At 41.7% G+C, this 20,366-nt stretch overlaps 1 protein-coding gene across 1 annotated transcript in view; it reads left to right on the plus strand.

The window, feature by feature from the left end:
• Positions 1–20,366, plus strand: part of LOC141127921 (E3 SUMO-protein ligase RanBP2-like) — a 157,501-nt gene that overhangs the window by 20,220 nt on the left and 116,915 nt on the right. Inside the window, exons 7-13 of the mRNA XM_073614806.1 lie at positions 1,629–1,821; positions 7,191–7,275; positions 7,958–8,167; positions 13,389–13,570; positions 15,201–15,370; positions 15,895–16,018; positions 16,130–16,291. Coding sequence (XP_073470907.1) covers positions 1,629–1,821; positions 7,191–7,275; positions 7,958–8,167; positions 13,389–13,570; positions 15,201–15,370; positions 15,895–16,018; positions 16,130–16,291 — 1,126 coding nt within the window. The remainder of the gene's footprint in view (positions 1–1,628; positions 1,822–7,190; positions 7,276–7,957; positions 8,168–13,388; positions 13,571–15,200; positions 15,371–15,894; positions 16,019–16,129; positions 16,292–20,366) is intronic.

Genomic DNA, 20,366 nt, shown 5'->3' on the forward strand with positions numbered 1-20,366 from the left:
TCCCCTCCTCTCCTCCCCTCCCCTCCTCCCCTCCTTTCGTTCAACCCTGAACGAAAAAAATCTGAAGAGCTCAGGAGGAGCCACTGTAGTAACTACCCAAAGGTTCATACAGCAATCTCCCCCCGCTGAATTGTGTTCTCACAGAGGGACAGCCCTGCCAGAACACACCAGCCAGCGGTCACAGCCAATGGCTGAGAGGGTGCCGATCGGCAGAACTTTTTTCGGTCATGCTCCTTCGACAGAAGCCGACCTAATGGTCAGCTGCTGTACACACTGGCTGTATGTTGCCTGATATTCGGCCCGTGTGTACGGCCCTGAAGACTGCATGACAGTTTAAAGGCCTTACTTGACAAGTTATGTTTTAAACCACCTTTTTTCTCCATTTGCCACCCACGCCAATTAAAATTTTTTTTTTTAAGAAAAGGCCCCATAATGAGAATATAATGGTGGGTATTGCAATTTTTTGTCATGGTATTGGCGCATCGGTTTATTAAACACACATTTTCGCAATTAAAATACAATTTTAATGAATTTTCATGTACACAAATACAATATATTACCCAATTTTGTTGATAAAATATAAAAAATTATGTAATGACAAGTAAATAGATACCAAACATGTCACTCTTATAAACTGCTTAAGCTTGTAGAATGGCGCCATACTGCGATACCTTTTTAAAAAAAAATCGCCGTAGGCGACCGTTTTTAAAATCCTTTACAGGTTACTAGTTTAGAGTTGCACAGATTTGGTGCTAGAATTATTGCACACGTTTACATATGCGTGTGAGACTTGAATATGTATTTGCATGGACGGGGGGGTGGTCTAAAAGGTATTTAAAACTTTTTTTTTTTTTTTTTTTTTTTTACACTCCCAGCCGGTATTGACTTGAAAACTTTATTAAAGCGGAAGTGAGATCCTTCTCTCCTGGTTTCTGATCACTCCCAGAGGGTGGAACAACATCTCTGTTCAGTCCACAGGATGCCACTAGTCGAGCAGGCATCATCCTGGCATAACCACTGACATTGTAGAATGTTTCACCCTATGTGCTGCAAGCGGTTAAACTTTGACCTTTCCGAAGCACATGCCAAGTGCCCGCTTTCCATCTGAACAAGCCCTCAGGCCCTTTCACACTGGGGCGGGGGCGGCGTCGACAGTAAAGCGCCGCTATTGTAAGCGGTGCTTTACCGTCGGTATGCGGCCGCTAGCGGGGCGGTTTTACCCCCCTGCTAGTGGCCGAGAAAGGGTTAAAACCACCGCAAAGCGCCTCTGCCGTGCCGTCCCAATGATTTCAATGGGAAGGAGCGGTATACACTCCGCTCCTTCACCGCTCCGAAGATGCTGCTAGCAGGACTTTTTTTTTACCGTCCTGCCAGCGCATTGCTCCAGTGTGAAAGCCCCGAGGGCTGAAAGCAGCGGCACTTTCGGGTCGGTTTGCAGGCGCTATTATTAGCGCAATAGCGCCTGCAAACCGCCCCGGTGTGAAAGGACCCTTAAAGTGATTAAAAGCTGGCTAGCAGTTAAAGGCACTAATCCCAGTGAATTCTAGCATTTATGCAATGTACAAAAAAAAATTTAAGCAAGATCATGTAAAGGAGTATATCAAATGTTGTCATTTTCTCCTTTTCAGTTTCGATCAAGCACTCTGGGAACTAAAGCCCCATGCAGATGGAACAGACGACTTGTCAATTACATTTGCTGAAATGCGGGGTCACTACTACATGCATGCTGCAACTCAGTTACTGAAAATGGCTCAGCACAGTGAAGTTCAGTGGAAGGCATCATTGGAACCAGCTGCACTATGTTATCTTTTTGCTTTCCAGGTAGTGAATATAAAGCATGTATTGTCACAACATAAAATTTTTATAAATATTAGGTCCATATATATATTTGCACACAGCCACAATTTGTTTTTTCAGGAATTTACCAAAACATATTCAAGCTATAGTTATTTAATGGATATGGGTTGAAAGTGCACACTCTCTGGTTTAATTTGGGAGTGTGTACATCCAAATCGGAGGGAGGGTTTAGGCATTATAGCACTTAATGGCCACCCCCCCTCCCCCCTTTTTTCAAGGGACCAAAAGTAATTGGACAATTAAAAGCTGTTTCATGGCCAGGTGTGGGCTACTCCATGATTTCTTCATCAATTAAGCAGGTAAAAGGTCTGCAGTTTATTCTAAGTGTGTTTTTTGCATTTGGAATCTATTGCTGTGAACCTACATCCATGTTTTGTATATTCTGTGCAAAGAACGCACTGTATTCATTTGTCCAATTTACATGTGAGCCCCTGAAAATTGGGGGGGCGACTGTGTGTACAAATGGTTGCAGTTCCTAAAATTTGCACTTGGGGTTTATATTCAACCCCTTGAATTAAAGCTGAAAGTCTACACTTCAAATGCATTTGGATTGTCGTTTTTTTTTTTTTTTGTTTTAAATTTTATTCCGGTGGCATACAGAGCCAACAGTATGAAAATTGTGCCTGTGTCCAAATATATATGGCCCTAACTATGTGTGTGTGTGTGTGTGTGTGTGTATGTATGTATGTATGTATGTATATATATATATATATATATATATATATATATATATATATATATATATATTTTTTTTTTATCTCTCTCTCTCTATATCTATCTATCTCTATATATAGAGAGATGTGTGTGTGTGTTTTTTATATTGTCTTTTCATGTGACAACACTGAAGAAATGACACTTTGCTACAATGTAAATTAGTGAGTGTACAGCTTGTATAACTGTGTGTAAATTTTCTGTCCCCTCAAAATAACTCAACACACAACCATTAATGTCTAAACTGCTGGCAACAAAAGCGAGTACACCCTCTAAGTGAAAATGTCCAAATTGGGCCTAATTGGTCACTTTTCCTCCCCGGTGTCATGGGGAGCAGGTGTGTTTTAAATTTGGTGTTATCACTCTCTAATAATGGCCATTGGAAGTTCAACATGGTACCTCATGGCAAAGAACTCTCTGAGGATCTGAAAAAAGAATTGTTGCTCTAACCACCAATACTGGGCACTTTCACCCCCTACCTTCCCAGACCAATTTTCAGCGCTTTCGCACTTTGAAAGACAATTGCACGGTCATGTTACACTGTACCCAAATAAAATGCTTATTTTGTTCACACAAATAGAGCTTTCTTTTGGTGTATTCACCACTTGTTTTTTTATCTTTTCCGGAAAAAAAGAACATTTTGGAGGAAAACTATTTTCTACTTTCAGTTTTAAAAGAAATCCAATAAAATTTTAATTTTGTCATAAATTTTAGGCTAGAATGTATTCTATATGTCTTTGGTAAAACAAAATCCTGATAAGTGTAGTATAATGGGCTTGTGTGATCACAGGCACAGATTTTACTGGGCATATGTGGGCAGGTGTTTTTTCTGTTTTGGGGACACTAGGCTGGTGATCAGTGTGTAAAACAAAGCTTTAAAAAACTCCATACTGATCACCGGCTGGTTGAAGAGATCCGCTCTCCTTCTCACTGACAAGCTGTGTGTGAGAGAAGGAGAGCCGATTGTTTAGCAACCGACTCTGTTTACATCACATGATGGCTGTTATTGGACACAGCCATCATGTGATCAAGAGGGCCAATCACAGAGCCCTCCTGCCGATCCAAGATACGCCGTGTCTGGGTGACTCAGGAGGAGGAAACTCCCACCCAGTTGTTTGTGCAGTGGGAGGTGGATAAAGATGACCTAGGCCTTGGGTCTCCAAACTTTTCAACATGAGGGCCACATTGTAGATTTTACAAGTATTCGGGTGCTGAAAGAAAATCAGTTCTGTATGAATTAATAAAATTGAAATGAATATATTTTACATGGATCGTTTTTGCATATCTGTGTTCCCCATCAGATCCTTCCACACATCTGTGTCCCCATCAGTCTCCCCCCCCCCACATCTGTGTCCTCCATCAGTGTCCCCATCCTCCTTGTCCCCAGCAGAGTCTCCTGTACATGTCTTTATCACATTTCTGCCCTTTTACCTCGAGCAGACGTCAGCTCCCCTGCACCTCTCGTCTCTCGCCCGCTGCTACACGTGGAAGGAGCTCTAATACAAACAGCGGGCTCGAAGCCTGGAGGTGCCGCACTGATGATGTCACTAGGTGCTAGGACATCGGCGGTCCTAGCAGCCAATCCTCAGCACAACAGCAGCATGGGAGGAGCGACTTTGTTTGCGGGACCTGCCAGACATACTGCCGATAACAGCAGCTGCTTTTTAAAAGGCAGCAGATTGGCAATGCTATGTTGGCAGAGTCTTGGTGAGCTGCGGGCCAGACACAGCACACAAGCAGGTCAGATGTGGCCCACGGGCCAGAGTTTGGAGACCCCTGGCCTAGGCTATAAGAAGATTGGCAAGACCCTGAAACTGAGCTGCAGCACGGTGGCTAAGACCATACAGCGGTTTAAAAGGACAGGTTTCACTCAGAGCAGGCCTTGCCATGATCGACCAAAGAAGTTAAGTGCACAGCATCATATCCAAAAGGTGTCAAGCGTGTGTGGCAGCAACCAGGTACAAATTGCCTTGCCTACAGTCAAGCATGGTGGTGGAATGTCTTGGTCTGGGGCTGTATGAGTGCTGCCGGGACTGGGGAGCTACAGTTCACTGAGAACCATGAATGCCAACATGTACTATAACCCCTTCCCACCGACTGTACGCAGATATGCGTACTCGGCTTTCCGGGGTTATACCGGGATGATGCCCGCAGCTGCAGGCATCATCCCGGTACCGTTGTTTAGAGCGGGCGATCGGTTACCCGAGTATAACAACCGATGCGGCTAAAAGCCGCTCGGCTGTTCTACCGGAGGAGTGGGAGGGGACATCTCCCGCCGCTCTTACTGGGCCTCCCGTGCGATCGGGAGGCCCGGTATCCAATCGGTTGTCTCCGGCGGCTGTGGGCGGGCTGGAATGAAGCCGTGGGCGGCTTTGTTCCAGCCTTCTCAATGTAAACGCGGAAGCAACGTCATGACGTCACTTCCCGTTTACTCGGCTGCCAATGGCGCCGAATTTAAAAACATATACAGTATTCAGAATCGCCGTTTTCGGCGATCTGAATACTTTGAAGTGCAGAGGAGGGATCGGGGGTCTTTTAGACCCCCGATCCCTCCATAAAGAGTACCTGTCACCACCTATTACTGTCACAAGGGATGTTTACATTCCTTGTGACGGCAATAAAAGTAAAAAAAAAAAAAAAAAAAAAATTTTTTTAAAAACACAATTTATAAATCTAAAAATAAATAAAAAAAAATTTAAAGCGCCCCCGCAGCGAAGAAAACGCATACGGAAGTCGCGCCCGCATATGTAAACGGTGTTCAAATCACACATGTGAGGTATCGCCGCGATCGTCAGAGCGAGAGCAGTAATTCTAGCACTAGACCTCCTCTGTATCTCTAACCTGGTAACCGTAAAAAAAATTTAAAGCGTCGCCTATGGAAATTCATAGCTACCATAGTTTGTCGCAATTCCACGAGTGCGTGCAATTATAAAGCGTGACATGTTTGGTATCTATTTACTCGGCGTAACATCATCTTTCATGTTATACAAAAAAATTGGGGGTAACTTTACTGTTTGGATTTTTTAAAATTCATGGAAGTTTCCCTTTTCCAAAAATTTGCGTTTAAAACACCGCTGCAAAAATACCGTGTGATATAAAATATTGCAACAATCTCCATTTTATTCTCTAGATTCTCTGCTAAAAAAATATATATAATGTTTGGGGGTTCTAAGTAATTTTCTAGCAAAAAATACGGATTTTAACTTGTAAACACCAAATTTCAAAAATAGGCTTAGCCATGAAAGGGATAACATACTGAAGCAGAGCATGACCCCCCCCTTTGGAAATTCAGCCGCAGGGCAGTATTCCAAAATAATGACCCCAAACATGCCTCCAAATCGACCACTGCCTTTCTAAAGAAGCTGAGGGTAAAGGCGATGGACTGGCCAAGCATGTCTCCAGACCTAAACCCTATTGAACATCTGTGGGGCATCCTCAAACGGAAGGTGGAGGAGCGCAAGGTCTCTAACATCCACCAGCTCCGTGATGTTGTCCTGGAGGAGATGAAGAGGACTCATGGCAACATGTCAAGCTCTGGTGAACTCCATGCCCAAGAAGGTTAAGGCAGTGCTGGAAAGTAATGGTGGCCACACAATATTGTCTGTCACTTTTGGCCCAATGAACATTTTCACTTAGGGGTGTACTCACTTTTGTTGCCAGCGGGTTAGACATTAATGGTTGTGTGAGTTATTTTGAGGGGACAGCAAATTTACACTGTTATACAAGCTGTACACTCACTACTTTACATTGTAGCAAAGTGTCATTTCTTCAGTGTTTTCACATGAAAAGATATATAATAAAATATTTACAAACATGTGAGGGATGTACTCACTTTTATGTGTGTGTTTGTGTGTATATAAATATACATACACCGTGCATCCGGAAATTATTCACAGCACTTCACTTTTTCCACATTTTGTTATGTTACAGCCTTATTCCAAAATGGATAAAATTCATTATTTTTCCTCAAAATTCTACAAACAATACCCAATAATGACAACTTGAAAGAAGTTTGTTTAAAATCTTTGTGTGGAATCCCCGCCCAGGCCTAACCTCCCAGCTCAGCACATCCTCAGTTTTTTGCTAGTGTCCTTAGCTGATGGTCATGCCTGTGTAGTCTCTGCACAACTAACCCTTTTACCAGTTGTGTTTTTTTGTTTTTTTTTTCCTCGGGAACAGGAGACTGGCTTTATCCAAATTTGATTCTTATGGCCAAGAAGAGAATAGTACAAGGACCCCGCAGTGAACATGTGGGGATGGCCTGTAATGTTACAGTTTGACACTGGAACCTGTGTAATTTATATATTGCTTGGTAGTCTGCCAGGTTGCTGTACAGGTCCAGGAAAGGAATACCCAGCTGGGGGTTGTTGCGTCACTGAAGTCTTAGTGGTGTACCTGTCCTTATGGTTCCACCCCCCTTCCTTTGTTCTTTGATTGCTACAAAATTGGGCATGAGCGTGGGGATTCCTGCCAGTCACTTCAAGGTGACAACACACCCCTATCCTAATTTAGATAAAGATGTGATATACTTCAAAAATCCACCTGATGCCTTAAATTATTTTGGCCACAATGTAAGACATCAGGAAGACAATTGCAGTTGATGCCTCTTCTCTGCTTTTTAGGTGCCATGGAATAAACCAATTAAAAGAGATGAAAATTCACAAAATATTCTTGAAGGTTTGGCGTGTGATCGACAAAGCCAGTCAGGTAATAAAGATTTTTGATATTTGAAGAATTGGTAATATAATACTTTGCTTGCCTTCTTTATTTTTCCTTTTAATCATGAATCAACTATAAGAATTAATAAAAACTGAACAATGCTGACCTATCCCTCTTCTATCTGTGATTTAAAGCTTCTAAAATAAAGGCAGAGAAACTTTACCTTTTCTCTAGCTAAGCATTTCTTTTGGGGCTAGGCTGTGGCCAGTGTGACTAGAAAATTGTCCTGGCATCAGTGGGAGTAAACTCTGCCCCAGCATTAATTTTAACTGGAGTAGTGCCCCATGGTTTACATCAATGAGAACAATGGTGACCCATCAATGTTGTCGGTGGGGGAGGAATGGTGCCCCATCAATGGTGTTGGTGGGGGAGAAATAAATTGTCCTAAGGGCCATGTCTGTCTCCCGGGCTACAGTTTGGAGACCACTAGTGTAAGCGATCTGGGTGCACACAGTTTTGATTGCCTCAGCAGCACTTCTACACATATATGCCCCCCCCCCCCCCCAATTCCCAGACATTATCGTGTCTAGAGCTGTAAAAATTTGAGTATTGCAACTGTGGGAGTCAATTGAATTTTTTGTAAACCTTATACATTATAAATCACTAAAATGGAATATTCACAACTTTTTTTTTTTTCCCCCCCCCCCTTATTTACCTTTACTTTTAACAGGACACTTGCTCTTGAGTCTAAGCCATGGCAAGGATAATTTTCTCAAAGATGTTGTGGAGACTTTTGCTAACGTTAAAGGTCAAAGTAGTTTGCTGCAAATGTTGTATGACAATGATCTGTCAATGGATGCTTCTTTTCTGGGTACAGATGACATAACCAACATAAGCTGTCAGATCCCAGATCTGAATGAACTACATCGATATGATTATGGTAAGGTTTCATTTCACATTTCCACTGTTAAGGTGATAGTCAAATTAAGGGGGAAATAGAAGAAACTGACAAAGCTGCTCTCACCACCCTTTGAGATGTATAAGAGGGGCACTAACAGCTAACCTATTGTCTCAGTAAACAAAAAGATTTCCATGGAATTTAGCAGATCTAAGGTAGAGCAGAGTCCAACATGTAGAGTGCAACTATATAACTTGCAAGAAAACAACAATGCAAAATGCACATAAACGCCAAGAGTAAAAGTATATACGTGTAAATTATGCAAAAAATGTGTGTTAGATGGACACAGATGAAAATAATACAAGTGAATATGCAACAACTAATAATGTAAAGTTGATGAACATAAACAGTGCTATGTCAAAATGTGGGGGAAAAAAAAAAATTACAGTTCATAGCATATCAAAGTCCAATAGGTGTGTGTGTATGTATGTATGTATGTATGTATATATATATATATATATATATATATATATATATATATATATATATATATATATATATATATATATATATATATATATATATATTATACACATTAGAAAAGGGCTAATAGCCAAATGAAGGAAAAAGAAAAACGAAAAACTTTTTTCCCAAGTTGGAAACCCGAAAGGCTTTTTGAGTTAATCCACCTCATGTGCAGGAAAGAAATCACAAGCTGCTTACCGTAAAGCCATGACCATAAAATTCTAAATGGTCAAAATGCACATAGGATGAATGGGAAAGTCTCGCATAGCAGTATCGGTGGTCCGCAAACAGCATTACAGGCATAGCCAGCACCTCCGGCTCTCCTCATTCAAATGAGCTAGAACAGTCAGAGTAGTATGAAAATTCCTCATACAAGCTTTCACCAGACACTGATAGAAGTCACAAGACTGTTAAGTACTGCTAATGAGAAAAGGTATTTGGCAGTTTATATTTTACTAAAATTGCATTTCTGTGTACTGTGGGAGACCAGATATAATGAATGCAGGGTCCTGGGTTTAGTAACACTTTATTCACTTCCTGACTGGCTCCAGTACATATACGGTGGCAGGATGGCTCTCTTGCGCGAATCGCCTTATATGTACGGCAGCTCCTTTAAGAGCAATAGCGGGCGCACCGACAGAGGCACGCACCCGCTGCATGGCTGGCCACCCGCGATCGCGGGCATGAGAGCAGGAATGGGGATTTGTGTGCCTTCACAAAAATCCCTGTTCTGACAGTAGGAACAGGTCTGTTTCTCCTCCCCTAAATAGGAACCATGATCTGGCTCCTCTAGTCAGTCACATCCCCTCATAGTTAGAAACACGCCTAGGGAACACATTGAACCCCTTGATCGCCCCTAGTGTTAACCACTTCCATGTCAGTAACATTTACACAGTAATCTGCATTTTTATAGCACTGATTCCTGTATAAATGTCAATGGTCTCAAAAATGTGTCAAGTTTCAGCCGCGATATCGCAGATTTGCCATTGCTAGCTAAAAATAAATAAAAATAATCCTAATGCCATAAATCTATCCTCTATTTTGTAGATGCTATAACTTCTTTTGCACAAACTAATCAATTTACGCTTATTGCGAGGGGAAAAAAAAAAAATGAGTGTGTGTGTGTGTGTATGTATGTATGTGTGTGTGTGTATGTATGTATGTATGTATGTGTATGTGTATGTGTATATGTATATATATATATATATATATATATATATATATATATATATATATATATATATATATATATATTCTCTCCCAAAATTTTATATTATATATATTTTCCTTTTTCAAAATTTGTCGCTTTTTTTTTTTTCTTTTTTTTTTAATAGCGCAAAAAATAAACACAGATGAGCAAATGCCACCAAAAGAAAGCGCTATTGTGGGGAAAAACTTTTCTATTGTTTGCGTACAATGTCGCATAACCGCGCAATTGTCAGTTAAAGCGACGCAGTGCTGTATTGCAAAAAAATCGCTTATGTGATCATATAAACCATAACAAATAATATAATAATATAGTATATTATACCACAAAGCTTGATTGACTCACTAGGTGTACACCTATTTGAGTGCAGTCCCTCTGGTAAGCAGCTTCTGGTGTCTTTGGTGGTGGATCTACTATCAACTGTTATTACATCATACATATTTGAAGTTAAAGACTGTATATTACATCCACATGTGGTTGAGGGTGATTGAAGCTTGTCACTGACTTTTTTTTTTTTTCTTTTTTGGACATCACACGTCCAAGTTCCTCTGTTTATAGACCTCACATGTCGTCATAATAGAGGACTGCTTGGAGTATTTTTGAGGACATCATTTATTATTCACGTTTTTTGTACTCCTATTATTTGTTATGGTTTATATGATCACATAAGCGCTGCACATTTCACCCAATTTGTAATAAAAGCCTTTTACACTTATGAAATGCTTGTAATTATACTTCGGTATACCAGGGTAACCTATGACAAAAAGATCTAAAACACTGTAGCAGCAGACTTTGTGAAAATTTAATATTTGTGTCATTCTCAAAACCTTTTGGCCATGGCTGTATATGCTTTCCTGCTGTTAGCTTCTACATCATCTGCTTCGCAGTATTTGAGTGCCAGGAATTCTGTGATTTTGATTGCTCTGGCTTGGGCCAGGAGAACATGCTACTCCAACATCGTGAATATGCCATCCCATCCGTACCAACCCAACCTGCTGCTGCAAGGTCTGGTCTTCCATCATTCTTTGCATTCATTTTGGATTTGAAGCCAGTATGGCTGGTGAAGCCAGGGTCCTATGGTATAGTCTGATTTGGTCACCTGAGCTTAATTTCAATTGTTTGCTGCAAAGAGTCTAAACATTTATCAAGTGTGATAGTTCAGTTTTTTTAAATTTTTCATACATTTGCAAACATTTCTAAAACTGTTTTTACTTTGTCATTATGGGGTACTGAGTATAGATGAGAAAAAAGGAACTTAAACTGTAGTATCAGGCTGCAATACAATAAAAAAAGTTGGTCTGAATACTTTATGAATGCACTGTATGAACGAAAATCCCTAGTCTAACTCGAAAGTCAAAATAAGACTTGCAAGTCTGGTTGTAAATCTTCAGTCACCTTTCTAGCCTTCATCAGGGTAGACCATTTTATAAGAAAAACCCACGCTAATAAGCAAACACCGTGAATAAAATAAGTTGTTTGAAATGCAAAGTGCAGCTGCAACAAAATACTTCAAATATCAATAAAGTGTAAAGATCATATATAAACTAAAATTGTGCGCTAGCATAAATATATCATATATGGTGAAATTAAATCTGCGACTAAAAAGTTTTTTAAAAACATACCAGAGACTGTAGTATATATTTAAAATAAACCACAATGCAACAAAATAACAAATTGCTAATTATGATACATCTCTGTGAAGGAAAATACATGAAAAAAAGAGTGAAAAAGTTCAAAGGTGCAATTGAAATCCAAATCGCTTGGAAAACGCCCCATTCAGTTCGTGAAAAATGAAATTGCAAGAAAAGGTATATGAAGAGGATAAGCCGTTCCTTTGGTGTATCACATCAAGGTGGAAAAGTGACAGATGTGAGGACACTTCCCAGCCACCGATAGTCCCAATGGGAATAGTTGCGGAAGAGTAGTAATGGATGTACTCTTAGGCCCCTTTCACACTGGGGCGGTGGGGGCGTCGGCGGTAAAACAGCGCTATTTTTAGCGCTGCTGTACCGTCGTTCTTGCAGCTGTATTCGGCCGCTGGCAGCCGAAAAAGGGTTAAAATACACTCATACAGCGCGGCTATAGCTGCGGTATTGCCGCGCTGTCCCATTGATTTCAATGGGTAGGAGCGGTGAATACACTGCTCCTTCACCGCTCCAAAGAAGCGGTTTGCAGGACTTTTTTCAGCGTCCTGCCAGCGCACCGCTTCAGTGTGAAAGCCCTCGGGCTTTCACACTGAACAAACAGCGGAGGCTTTTTAGGGGCGGTTTGCAGGCGGTATTTTTAGCGCAATACCGCCTGCAAACCGCCCCAGTGTGAAAGGGGTCTTACCAAACCTGTTGGACCTCCTATGTAGCGAGGTCATACGAGCTTGCAGATATAATCCTCTGCAGGGACAGATGGATATCGATGTCCTGGTCCTGCTCGCAAGCGCCACCCAATCAAAGATGTTATTTCTACTTCAGCGACAGGATGGATACTCGTTTCTCAGAGGTTCCATGGATAAGAAAAAAAAAAAAGGGGAAAAAACTCCGATAGTGTAGTAATAATCGTAAGGAGTTTATTGCTTTGAATGACCATAGGTCTCCATGCTGCCCCCCGGTCTGTCAGGGCCTCTTCCGGCTCCTTCGGGACAATATGTCTCAGGGTAGGAATGACCGAATCAGACTCCCCTGTATCTTGGGACCCTCTGCTAAGATGGATGGTTCTTTTCATCTCAACCAGGACTTCGTCTTCTTTCTGTCCAAGGCTCTTTACACCTTGGATGTCGTTTGTGAGAACATGTGTTACCTGAAGTTTGGTGCGTATCACGTCAGTCGAATTCCCTGTTTGTGCTTCCTGAATGCCCAAGGAAAGGTCATGCAGTTTCAAAATCTACCATCCCTTGGTGGATTTGTCAGCTTATTTCTCAAGCTTATTGCCCAAAAGGAAAAGTTCCACTTTTTTAACATCTCATTCTGCCAGGTGTGTTGGTGCCTCCTGGACTGTTTGTCAACAGGTTTCAGTACCTCCATGTTTGTAAGGCTGCTACCCGGTCTTCGATTCATACCTTTTAATCAGTTTTCTACCAGCTGGACGTTGGAGCCGCTGAGGAGGCTACCTTTTGTGGGCATGTTTTGCAGGCTACACAAGGTTTTAACTTGTTTGGGGCCAATTGGCTTGTTGCTGTGTTGCCCTCTCCTCATATTCAGTGCTTTGGGACATCCCTAAGGTATGGCTATGAAGATGCTCTGTGTCCTGTGGCGTACGATAAAGAAAATCACATTTTTTTTTTTTTTTTTTTTTTTTTCCTTATAATGGAGATGAAAGATATCCTATGATGTACTACAAGAAATTGAGTTTGCAGGCAACCAAATCCCATTTTACAGATTGTGAAGAACTAGTGCTTACAGCTAAAGTTTGCATATTAGATTTACTAGGTTTGTATGCTTTAAATAAAATTGGGAAATGCATTTCACATCTCTTGAATCCAATCTCTTCAATACTTGTAATGAAAATGTTGAGATTTGTTTATTTTATTTCTTTTTCTAGGTGCTATTCGTATGCACAATGGAGATTTGCAGCACTTAACCTGGCTTGGTCTGCAGTGGCACTTCATGTCTTCATTGTCAAACCTCCGTAAGTGGCTTAAGCAGCTTTTCCCTCGGGTACCTCATGAAACTTCAAAGCTTGAATCCAACAGTCCAGAATCTATATGCATTCTTGATCTGGAGGTAGGTTTCATGGTTTTTGGAGGCCAAATGATTTCATATTTGATCAAACTGTAATTCATAAAGCTCTTTAAAGAAAAGTTTTTCGGAGGGACGAGGCTTCTATTGCTGCTTACTCTACAAATGCTAGGTTCCTGGCTGTTGTCCTTACTCTCTAGCTTCAATACTTTGTCTTTTTACTTGGAACAAACATGCAGATTAGGAAGTCTGATTTTTCAGGACAAGAATACTAGCTCTGTCAGTAGCTAAATCCTTAAACCCAGTTGGAAGAAAGAGGATTGGCAATTGCAGCCCCCATGTGTGTCTCAAAGGTTTATTTATTTTAAAGCAGAACAGCCCACATGAGAAGTGGAAGTAAGGAAGGCAGATGGAAATTTAAACTGGCACTACACTGTGACTAATTGATTTGGTTGTGTTTTAAGTGCAGATAAATGCTGTGTAAGCTTGTTTGCATGGACATGTTACAATGTATTTACCTTATGGATGGCTGCAGTTCGAGGCAGTCTCTTTATTGCTGTATGGTATTGCTTTTTATTGGAATAGTCTGTGAACAGTAACCAGCCGACGCGTTTCACACCATCTGGTGCTTGACCACTTAAGGACCATCAGTAAAGTTAACCAGATTTTTTTTTTTTCCCCTCTCTCTATTGTGAAAGATAATGTCACGCTAAGTAAATTGATACCCAACATGTTTCAAAATTTGCGCCCACTCATGGAATGGAGACAAACTTTGACCCATAAATCTCCATAGGCGAAGTTTCTACAGGTTACCAGTTTTGAGTCAGAGGAGAGCTTTTGCTGGAATTATTGCTCTTGCTCTAACTATCGCAGCGATACCTTACGTGTGGTTTGCACACTGTTTACATATGCGAGTGTGACTTGCGTATGCTTCTGCGTGCGAGCACAGAGGGACGGTGCACTTTAATTTTTTAATTTTACGTTTTAATTATTTTTTACACCGTCCCTGTAAAAAAAAAAAAAAAAAAAAAAAAAAAAAATTGTATCGCTTTTATTCCTATTAGCAATGATTAAGCACCAGATGTTGGTGTGAAACGCATCAGCTGGTTGCTGTTCACCTACTATTGCTGTATGATATTGCTTTTATTGGAATAAAGAGACTGTAGAGACTGTATCGGAGTGCAGCCATCCAGCCTCTTTATTTCCTATATACTGTACCTCTGTTGCCAGATCTACACACAGAGGCAGTCGAGCAGCAGGGCAGGTAATCTGTTTCTTGAGCGATACACTAAACTTCTGTGTTTTTTACCTTTTTTTTTTTTTTTTTTTTTTTGGTATGTTTTTGTGTGCAATTCAAGACTCTTAACATTCTGATGTTGAGGAAATTGTGTTTTTTACCATGGCTGCATAAAGAAATAAACCTATTTAGATTTTTAAAATGCCCATGTATATGCATCCCAGAGAGCCTATATAGATTTTGTTCATGTATCTAAAGTTGGAAAAAAAATTGTAATTGGCTCCGTAGTGGAAATGTCAACTGTCGGGGAGTGCAAAGTATAGTAGTTCCTGCTGTAGGCAGGCAAGATATACATTGGGTCTGTGAGCGAAGCAAGTTTGACAAGTTAACCCATAGAAAGCTAACAATTTTTTTTTTTTTTTTTTTTTTTCTTTTTAGGTATTTTTGCTAGCAGTTATATACACAAGTCACCTTCAGTTGCAAAATAATTCATCAACTGACCGCCATCAGCCTCGTTGCTTACCTATGCCAATCTGCAAGCAGCTATTTACAGACAAACAAGGGTCATGGTGGGACGCTGTCTACAGCCTTATTCATAAAACAGCCCAGTAAGGAACGTGTGTGTGTTTTTTTTTTTTTTTTTTTTTTTTTTTTGTCGTAAACGTTTCTGTATATTAGTGATGCTAAACCCTGGTTTAAAAAAAAATATATATTAAAGTATTTAATTTTAATTCAAAGAAACTAGCTTCTATTGCTCTTGGCCTCCTCCCAATTTCCTTTTAATTTTTTTTTTTCCCCTTTCCCTACTGTGATTAGACTTCCTGCTAGAGGGTGGCCATATTTGTTCTCCATGGTCTTTGGGGTTGGTCATGCATAGAATAGTGCACATGACTGCAACTCATTTGCACAGATTTTTAAAAAAAATGAATTTAAGAGGAAAAGAGGACCTAGAGCTCATGAAGGGTGCTACAAGGAGGCAGAAGTGCAGTAAAATAATTTCATTAATAAATTACAGGTAGATTGCCTATGGTGTGTCGTGTTGTATGTTTTTTTTTTTTTTTTTTTTTTTTTTTTTTAATAAGCATTTCATTTAGTGTCACTAAACATTGCTAAATTACATTTCTAAATCCAGGCCTGGATCTTCGGCTAAACTTCGACTTGTGATTCAGCATGAGCTTAACACACTGCGAGCCCTGGAAAAGCATGGTCTGCAGCCTGCCCTTCTCATACACTGGTCAAGGAGTCTCAGCACTACTGTAAGTGTGTGTTTGTAATTATTATTATTATTACTGAATAATTGCATGTATATTACATCAACCAAGTAAACTGGTTGCATTGCACAACATAACTTGTTTCTGTTACTTCAGGGGAGCAGTTTGAATTCCTTCTATGATCAGAGAGATTATATGGTCCGATGCATTCACTACTGGAAGAAAGTATTGCCACTGCTAGATGTGATCCGACAGAAGAGGAGCATACCGGAGCCAATTGACCCACTTTTCAAACATTTCCACAGCAGAGATATTAAGGTATATGAATGGGATAAGGATGCAGTTTTCATTTGTACGTTGTAGCTTCAGTTTTACAAATGGTAATAATTCCTATCTTGAACTGCATGAAATAAAAATTCTTCAGCCTGCTTGTCCTGATAAAATGAGTGCTATGGCTGTGTTGCCTTGTCTTCATAAAGCTATGTCAATTGTGTGCCCCCCCCCCCCCCCCCTTAACCTCCCTGGCGGTTTTCCCGAGTGTGGCTCGGGATTAAAATTCAGTACCATTAGCGGTAACCCCGAGCCACACTCGGGATCGCATTGCAGGATCCTGGGGCAGCGTTACTTACCTTGTCCCCTGGATCCTGCGATGTCCCCCGCAGTGTCCGAGGGCTCCGTCCTCCTCCGAAGCCTCTCCGTGCCAAGCTCCGTTCCCTGCGAGCCGCCAGGCGACGCACGGGGGCGGAGCCTGGCGGCAAATTAAAAAAAAGTAAAAATCATAACACAGTACTGTAATCTTAGAGATTACAGTACTGTATGAAATAATTTCACATCCCTTTTTGTCCCCAGTGCTTTGGCCCATGCCCTGCATGCAGTTTTATGATATATACTGTTCTTTCTGCCTGTAAACTGGAGATTGTCCATAGCAACCAAAAAGCGTCCCTTTACGTCAAAAGTGGCTTTAGACCATCTAGAAAACAGCGATAGTAAATTAGAACACTTGCAGAATTGAGCGATAGTGAATTGTGGGGAAATTTTATTTTATTACTATTTTTTTTTTTTTTTTAATTATTTATTTTTATTTATTATATTATAATTTATGTTTTTGTGTTTCAAACTTTATCATACCCGGGATATCTACTAGACTCTGGTTTGGACAGACTTAAGTGTGTTATTGTTAAGATTTACAGACCTACAATATAAAACGCCAAATTTCCATGCAAAATAATGGTACTGCTTTCAGCACCTAAAATCCGAAATAATCATACCGCCAGGGAGGTTAAATTCATCTGCAAGAAATTGACTTTAAAGTGAACCTGAAAATGCATACAAGTACTAAATTTTCCTTTGTTCGTCAACAGGCACAGCACCTCCTTAATCTTGACCATTAGGTTATATCGCCTGTGCAGGAGTAGGACTAGGCAGAGCTTTAAACTTGGCTATGCCCCATGGGCCATGCTCTAGGTATTCGGTGTGGTGTGTGTTTTTTTTTTTTTTTTTTTTTTTTTTTTTTTTTTTCCCTTTCTAGTCAGGACCTAGCTCCTTGCTGGGATCTTTTGGTCCTAGCAATTTTTTATTTTTCTCCTGGCGTGGGTAAGGTACCTGGAGGGAGCTCCCAATGCATAGGGTGCAGCGGAGGCATATATGTTGGATTTTTTTTGCACAGAAATGTCATTTTGTGTTGCAGGTTTTGCACAGGATTGTGTTTTCGTTTGAACATAACAATATGCATTATATATAAGCGGTTAGGTAGTTTACACAGTAGGATTTCTTCTTGAATCGTCTTCCAGGGCAGCATCAGAGATAGGCTCCTCCTCCCTGAAACAGGAAACACATTAGTCCACCATTATAAATTTCACAGTCTTACCTGCGTGCCTCAGTTGTTTGTGTCTCCTCCGGACCCACAGGAGCCGCAAAGAAACGTTTGTTATTTTAAAACCTGTCTTTGTACTACCTGCAGGAGACCCCCTGCCAGCATCCCATCCAGCCCAGCGGGCCTTGGGAGGGCGAGCAAGAGAAGCAAAAGACTTTGCTCTGCCTGAGATTTCACCCCTACAGAGGGGTCTGCAATCATCCCCTCAAGCTGATACAAATGCACTGGCATTTTTCTCCCCACACTACAGGCTGAAGGGACATGCTGTTAAATCAACCCATGGCAGTAATCCTCCTGACTCCTGACCGCACCAGGATCCCACAGACGGCATAGCGTGGTAGGTGTCAGTTTTCTTACTTTCATCTGGTCACCTACCGCCCGTTTGTCCGTCCGCCAGCCCGCCCGTTTGTCCGTCCGCCAGCCCGCCCGTTTGCCCCTCTTCTCGCTGCCGACCTCAGCGTTCCACCGCATTCTGCGGAAGAGCCCCTCCTCGTGGAGGCCCGGCTGGGTGTAACAAGATGGCGGCGTCGCCACTTCTGGTCACATGTTTCCGGTCAGCGGCCATTTTCCCGGAGTCCCAAGAGATTACTAGGAAAGATTATAGAGCGGCAGGAAGGGTGACATCACTTCCGGGCAGCAGGGACATTTAAAAAAAAAAAACAGCAGAGTCCCCCTCCCTTATGAAATTTCAGGAAGGAGGTCATCAGCAACTGTAGTATGTGCAGGTGCATCCACCATCCTGCACGGGGTCAGCTGGGGGTGGGGCCGGAGCTTAAGCAGGAAGCAGTTAAAAAGCCTCTCCAAACAGAGGCTCCGGGTGGCTGTCCATGTCGGATGCTTCTCGACCCTGCCCTGCAGATCCTGCAAGCCAGGACAGCTCCAAGGTAAGCCAGAATACTCCAGGGTCACTTTGTCTTAAACCTTACTGCAAAAACTACTCCTAAAAATGCAGTCTTTAGCCTCATTTCCTCACGAGGGTCTCTTTATGCTTGATTTCAGGCAAGGACCCCAGAGGAAAAGAAAACCAAAAGCAGCAAAGCATGTGCGTCGTGCAGCCATCGGTTTTCACCAGAATGGAAAAAACCATTATGCCAAAAATGCATAGACAAAATGGTGGCCAAGGAGTCACAAGGTTACCTGAGAGATCTGCTCACCTCTTTTAAAAAAAGAGATTAAGAGCACCATGGCACCACTGTGCTCAGCAATTGAGAGATAGGAAGCACCAGCAAATGCCGATGCCAGTACCCCATCTACCAGTGAGACATGCGTTCCTTCAGGCAATAGGGAACAGAAAAAAAGCAGGAACAAGAGGAGGACTTGGAGGAATCCGAACAATCCAAATCGGAGGACGGACTCTGCTCAGAATCAGAGGAGGAAGATCCAGACTCAGAAGGCAATCTATTTCCCTCAGGCCATAGCTGACACGCTGGTCATTAAAGAGACAAAAGCCGCAGAGCTCAAACTACACGACAAGATGTACAAAGGGCTACAACCCAGGAAGCCTAGAATATTCCCTGTACACCAGACTCTCCAAGATATCGTCAACAAAGAAGGGGCAGACCCAGAGAAGAAACTCTTCATACCAGAGGCGGTCAAACGCAGATATCCGTTTGCAGAAACAGATATCAAAACCTGGGCTAAATGCCCGAAAGTAGATGCGTCTCTGGCAAGTTACAAATAAATCTGATTTAGCCTTTGACGATGCAGGTACTTTAAGCAACCCCATGGACAAGAAAATAGAAGCCCTTCTAAAGAGAGCCTGGGAAGCAGGGGCGGGGAACCTAAACCCAGCAATAACTTCCACCTGCACAGTCCCCACACCTTGCTAATATGGCTAACCCAGCTGCAGGAACTTCTGGAAAATGCCACTCCTAGGGAAAAATTAATAAAGACCATCCCTACATTGACCAGAGCGGCAGCCTTTCTAGCAGATGCTTAAGCTGAAACTGTCAATCTATTCAAGAGCCAGAGCGATACTCAACTCAGCGCGAAGAGCCCTGTGGCTGAAATCTTGGGAAAGCGACATCTCGTCTAAGAACAGGCTGTGTGGAATTCCGTTCACTGGAGACCTACTGTTTGGGCCTGAACTTGAAACGGTACTAGATAGAATTGCAGCAAAAAACAAGGGGTTTCCCCAAACCTAAAAGAAGCAAGGGAAGGCGCCCTTTCGGCAGTTCAAAAAATGCAATAAACCGGGGGCCAGGTACAATGGGAAGAAGCGTTGGGGACAACAAAATAAGAAAGGCAAGGATGAATTCATCCTCAAGCCCCCTAACCCAAAAAACAATGACTGCCATCAGGTGGGGGGCAGACTCGCAGCTTTTTCCCACCAATGGAGGGAAGCAACAAAAAACAAATGCATCATACGCACGTTAACGGATGGCTATGCGATAGATTTTTCCACCTGCCCCCCAAACCAAGTACACAGTAACCACGCTACCAAAAGAAAAAGAGTGAGCAAAGGCCTTTCTAGAGTCACTAGAGAATCTTCTACATCAGAAAGTGATTCGCCATGTACCT

The sequence above is a fragment of the Aquarana catesbeiana genome, linkage group LG02 (assembly GCF_042186555.1).
Source record: "Aquarana catesbeiana isolate 2022-GZ linkage group LG02, ASM4218655v1, whole genome shotgun sequence".
Taxonomy (NCBI): domain Eukaryota; kingdom Metazoa; phylum Chordata; class Amphibia; order Anura; family Ranidae; genus Aquarana; species Aquarana catesbeiana.